The sequence below is a fragment of the Podarcis liolepis genome (assembly GCF_965112155.1).
Source record: "Podarcis liolepis genome assembly, chromosome: 12".
Taxonomy (NCBI): domain Eukaryota; kingdom Metazoa; phylum Chordata; class Lepidosauria; order Squamata; family Lacertidae; genus Podarcis; species Podarcis liolepis.
Window position 1 is genome coordinate 676,826 of NC_139563.1, and position 6,000 is coordinate 682,825.

The 6,000-nt window shown below is 45.8% G+C and overlaps 1 protein-coding gene across 5 annotated transcripts in view; it reads left to right on the forward strand.

The window, feature by feature from the left end:
• Positions 1–5,702, forward strand: part of LOC310689265 (uncharacterized protein) — an 18,710-nt gene extending 13,008 nt beyond the window's left edge. For 2 of the 5 annotated variants that reach the window (XR_014517423.1, XR_014517424.1), the window contains exons 8-9: positions 313–2,801; positions 3,381–5,702. Coding sequence is in view for 2 of the 5 variants with exons in the window: in XM_083466723.1 (XP_083322849.1) it covers positions 313–1,820 (1,508 nt within the window). In the remaining 3 variants the exon portion in view is untranslated. Of the gene's footprint in view, positions 1–312 lie in introns of all 5 variants that reach the window. The other 3 variants (XM_083466723.1, XM_083466724.1, XR_014517425.1) reach the window with 2 other exon arrangements.
• The last annotated feature ends 298 nt before the right edge of the window (positions 5,703–6,000 follow it).

The following is a 6,000-nucleotide window of genomic DNA, read 5'->3' on the forward strand; positions in this document are numbered from 1 at the left end:
TGGCTTCTCACCACAGAGTTTTGTTGCTGCCTTGTGTCTGTGGCTTGATCTCAGTCCACCCCTGACTTCTTTCAGAGCTGAGAAACAGGAGAGAGAGCTCCCACCCAATGCTGCTGGACCCTTCGGAACCCAAATAAATCCTTTGCGTGTTTATGGGATGCACAGTGCCCCAGTGCGTTTCCCAACACTCTCGCGGCAAGTGAGCTGCTTAGGAGAAAGCGAATTCGCCATCCACTGCCATTACGCAGTAAACCGGAAGTTCAGGGCTCCTTGTCTTCCTGAAGTTCTAATCCATTTCTCTCTTCGTTGCAGGTGGTGATGAATTAGAAATTAAGAACGAGGAAGACGATGACAAAGTCCACACAGTGGAGGAGACATATCAATATTCAGAGTGTGAAGTCAGCTTCAGTCAGAGCTCCGATTCCACTTCCCATCAAAATCTCATTGAGAATAAACCCTACCAGTGCTTCGAATGTGGAAAGAGCTTCAGTCACAGCCACCATCTCACTTCCCATCAAAGAATTCATACCGGGGAGAAACCATATCAGTGCTTGGAATGTGGAAAGAGCTTTGGTCAGTGTGCCCACCTCGCTGCCCATCAAAGAATTCATACGGGGGAGAAATCGTATCAGTGTTCAGCATGTGGAAAGAACTTCAGTCAGAGTTCCCATCTCACTGCCCATCAAAGAATTCATACAGGAGAGAGACCGTATCAGTGCCTGGAATGTGGAAAGAGCTTCAGTCACAGCACCCATCTCACTGCCCATCAAATAATTCATACAGGGGAGAAACCATATCAGTGCTTGGTATGTGGAAAGAGCTTCAGTCAAAGCGGCCATCTCACTGCCCATCAAAGAATTCATACTGGGGAGAAACCATATCAGTGTTTGGAATGTGGGAAGAACTTTGGTCAGAAAGCCCATCTTCTTTCCCACCAAAGAATTCATACAGGGGGGAAACCATATCAGTGCGTGGAATGTGGAAAGAGCTTCGGTCAGAGGTCCAATCTCGCTGCCCATCAGATAATCCATACAGGGGAGAAACCCTACAAGTGCTTAGAATGTGGAAAGAGCTTCAATCGCAGTGCCACTCTCTCTGACCATCAAAGAACTCACAGCAGGGACGAATTGTATAAATGCTTGGAATGTGGAAGGACCTTCACCTGGAAGCAAAGTCTCATTACCCATCAAAGAATTCATACAGGAGAGAAACCGTATCAGTGCTTGGAATGTGGAAAGAGCTTCAGTCACAGCACCGGACTCTCTTTCCACCAAAGAATTCATACAGGGGAGAAACCCTATCAGTGCTCCGTTTGCGAAAAGAGCTTCAGTCAGAGCAGCCATCTCACTTCCCATCAAAGAATTCATACAGGGGGGAGACCCTACCAGTGCTCCGTTTGTGAAAAGAGCTTCAGTCAGAGCAGCCAACTCACTTCCCATCAAAGAATTCATACAGGGGAGAAGCCCTATCAGTGTTCGGAATGTGGAAAGAGCTTCAATCGCAGTCACCATCTTGCTTGCCATCAAACCATTCATACCGGAGAGAAACCATATCAATGCCTCGAATGTGGAAAGAGCTTTAATACAAGCACGGGCTTCAATAGTCATCAACGTATTCATGGCGGGGAGAAACCATTTCAGTGCCAAGAGTGTGGAAAGAGATTCGCCTGGAAGCAAAGTCTCATGGCCCATCAAAAAATTCATACAGGGGAGAAACCGTACGAGTGCTTGGAATGTGGAAAGAGCTTCCGTCGGAAGTCGCATCTCACTGCTCACCAGATAACTCACAGCAGGGAGAAAACCAACGATGGCTGTGTATGAAATTAATTCTAAGAAACTTTCATTAGTATGCAGTTGAGGATTGCAGCAGTGTTCTTGTCCTTCGGCAAATAAGTCAGCCTTGGCTCAGTACCAGGGAGCCCACCTTCAGTGCCAATATTTCTTCATACTATATACGCAAGGTACAAGGCATTGGCATAGATGTTCAATAGCTTTTCCATGACACGTCTGGGAGGAGAGTCAATAGCAATTTGGAAACCGTGATGAGGTTGCTATTGATGCTGGGAAGACGTTGGCAAGCAATTCATATACTTCCACTTCAAAAGCCTCCAAGTTGCAAATTGGTGGTGCTCCTTGTTTTCTCTTGCTCCACAGGGTTCGACCCAAAGATATAAGAAAGGAGATTTTGACACCAGGAAGAACTTTCTTGTAACTTGAAGCCATTGGTTTGAGTCCTACCCTCTAGAGCAGGAGAAAACAAGCTTGTTCCCTTTCCCATTAGATAGCCCTGTAGATATTGGAAGATGGCTATCACTCTCCTCTTTTCCAGGCTAAACATACCGAGTTTCTTCCACCATTCCTCGTAAGACTTAGTTCCAAACCGTTCATCATCTTGGTTGCCCTCTGCACGCCTTCCAGTTTGTCAACATCCTTCTTAAATCATGGTGCCCAGAATTGAACACAATATTCCAGGTGTGGTCTGACCAAGGCAGAATAGAGTGGGGCTTTCCTTGATCTGGACAGTAGATCTCGACTGATGCAGTGTAGAATAGCGTTAATCTTTTTTGCTGCTGCATCACCCTGTTGACTCACATTAAGCTTGTGGTTCACCAAGAACCCTAGATCCTGGACTGCTTGTAAGCCAGGGGTCCCCCGTCTTATATTTCTGCATCTGGTTCTTCCTGCCGAAGTACAGAACCTTACATTGATCCTTCTTGAATTTTTTTTTGTTAGCTTGGTCCCAATTCTCCAATCTGTTACGGTCATTTTGAATCCGAGTACTGTCTTCTGTGTTATCAGCTTGTTGTTGTTGTTTAGTCGTTTAGTCGTGTCCAACTCTTCATGACCCCCTGGACCAGAGCACGCCAGGCACTCCTGTCTTCCACTGTCTCCTGCAGTTTGGTCAAACGCATGTTGGCAGCTTCGAGAACACTGTCCAACCATCCCATCCTCTGTCGTCCCCTTCTCCTTGTGCCCTCCATCTTTCCCAACATCAGAGTCTTTTCCAGGGAGTCTTCTCTTCTCATGAGGTGGCCAAAGTCTTGGAGCCTCAGCTTCAGGATCTGTCCTTCCAGTGAGCACTCAGGGCTGATTTCCTTCAGAATGGAGAGGTTTGATCTTCTTGCAGTCCATGGGACTCTCAAGAGTCTCCTCCAGCACCAGAATTCAAAAGCATCCATTCTTCGGCGATCAGCCTTCTTGATGGTCCAGCTCTCACTTCCATACATCACTACTGGGAAAACCATAGCTTTAACTATACGGACCTTTGTTGGCAAGGTGATGTCTCTGCTTTTTAAGATGCTGTCTAGGTTTGCCATCGCCTTTCTCCCAAGGAGCAGGCGTCTTAATTTCGTGACTGCTGTCACCATCTGGTGTTATCAGCTATCACTCGCAATTTGGTATCATCGGCAAATTTCATAAGCATCTCAGTTTCTTCATCCAAGTTATTTAAAAATACATTGAACAAGAATAGGCCTAGGACAGAAGCCTGTGTTACCCCACCAGTCACTCTTTTCCAGGATGATGAGGAACCATTAGCGAGAACTCTTTGGGTTCGGTCAGTCAACCAACTACAAATCCACCTAACAGTTACCTCGTTCAACCCATATTTTAACAGTTCCCTCGCAAGAATATCATGGGGGACTTTGTCAGAAACCTTACTGAAATCAAGATACACTATGTCCACAGCATTCCCCTGATCCACCAAGTTTGTAAGTCTTTATCAAAAAGAAAGAAAAGAGATTCATCTGGCATGACTTATTTTTTGAGAAAGCCGTGTTGGGTCTTAATAATAACACCATCCTTTTCTAAGTGTTCAAAGACTGATTGTTTAATTATATTTTCCAGGGCCTTTCCAGGCATCAGTGTCAAGCTCACCAGTCTGAGCTTCACCCTTGAACTGCTGGCTACTCATCTATACACCTCCTTTGTGATTTTCCCTTTATTCCATTTCTTATGCATGCCCTTCTTAAATATCAGCACATCTGTAAGCTCCTTATGCAATCACACCAGTTTCCTTAGATGCCTCCCACTTTTCTTTCTTGTTGGAATTGTCTGCATTTGGGCCTTCAGTATTTCTCCTTTTAGAAACTCCCATCCATCTTGGACACCCTTCCCTGAATATTTCTGACAATGGGATCTCACCCAGTATCCTTAAGCTTTTTGAAATTGGCATTCTTAAAGTCCAGAGTGCATGGACTACTGCAATGCGCTCTCCATGGGGCTACGTTTGAAGGTGTCCTATTAACTGCAACTAATCCAGAATGCGACAACTAGACGGAGGACTGGGAGTGGCTGCTGAGACCATATTACACCGGTCCTGAAAGACCTACATTGGTTCCCTGTACATTTCCGAACACAATTCAAAGTGTTGGTGCTGACCTTTAAAGCCCTAAACGGCCTTGGTCCAGTAGACCTGAAGGAGCGTCTCCACCACCACCGTTCTGCCCGGACACTGAGGTCCAGCACCGAGGGCCTTCTGGTGGTTCCCTCACTGCGAGAAGCCAAGTTACAGGGACCCAGGCAGAGGGCCTTCTAGGTGGTGGTCCCTGCCCTGTAGAACGCCCTCCCATCAGATGTCAAGGAGATAAAGAACTACAGAACTTTTAGAAGACATCTGAAGGCAGCCCTGTTTAGGGAAGTTTTTGATGTTTGATGTTTGATTGCTTTTTATTAATATTCTGCTGAGAGCTGCCCAGAGTGGCTGGGGAAACCCAGACAGATGGGCGGGGTATAAAAAATGATGATGACGTCTGACTACACTCCGCTTTCCCTTGCCTCTGTATCATGAAACCCAGGAGATGATCACTTTCTCCCAAGTTTCCAAGTACTTCGACTTCATCAATCAGTTCCTTGCTATTGATGAGGAACAGGTCCAAGAAAGATTACCCCCTTGTTGCTTCTTCCACCGTCTTGGAAATGAAATCATCAGCAAGGCAATAGAGGAATTTGTCAGACCTTCCATTCATGGCCAGATTTGAGTTCCAACAGATGACGACTGTATCTTTTTCAAATGTGGCAATCTTCTATTGCAAGGCACCATCCAAGTCTTCAGTCTGGCTTGGAGGTCTATAGGAGACCCTCACAGTTAGGTCACTGTTGTATCTCTCTCCTACAAGTTTACCCATTGTCACAAGGCTGACAGGGAAATGCCGTGTCTCCACAGGTCAGGAAAAGGCTGGAGGCTAGGAATGCAATTGACTTTGATACACAGAAAGTAACAGTGGGGTCTCCCTGACTTGACTCCTTCAGCTTGAGATGTTGCTGGAAACTGACCTCTGGTCGTGCCTTCCCCCTCCAGCCTCTCACTCTGGAGCCCTCCCCAACAGATGGAGACTGTGACGTGGGCGTGAGCTCCTTTTCTGGACCTGTCTGGTCTTTTGCTGAGCAACATGAAGGACTCTCCGGGAGCGAGGTGTGAGAGGAGGAGAGCCAGCAGGACTGAGACTCTGATTCCTCCCCATCTGCGATTTATCTGGCAGGGGAAGAAGCCAATAATTAAATATAAAAAACTGATGGATAGTAAAGAAAGATGCGGATTCGCACTGCCAGACCTTAGATTATATTATGAAGCCTCCTGTTTGTGTTGGCTAACAGAATGGGTAACATCTAAAAATATCAGACTATTAGACTTGGAAGGATACAGTAGGCGATTTGGATGACGTGTAACTGGTATGCTGAAATAAAAGTTCATAAAGACTTGAATCATAGTATAAGAAAGAGTCTATATCAGGGGTCAGCAAACTTTTTCAGCAGGGGGCCAGTCCACTGTCCCTCAGACCTTGTGCGGGACTATATTTTGAAGGGAAAAAAAGAACTAATTCCTATGCCCCACAGATAACTCAAGAGTGCATTTTAAATATAAGCACACATTCTACTCATGTAAAAACACCAGGCACGCCCCACAAATAACCCAGAGATTCATTTTCAATAAAAGGACACATTCTACTCATCTAAAAACACACTGATTCCCGGATCGTCTGCAGGCTGGATTTAGAAAGCA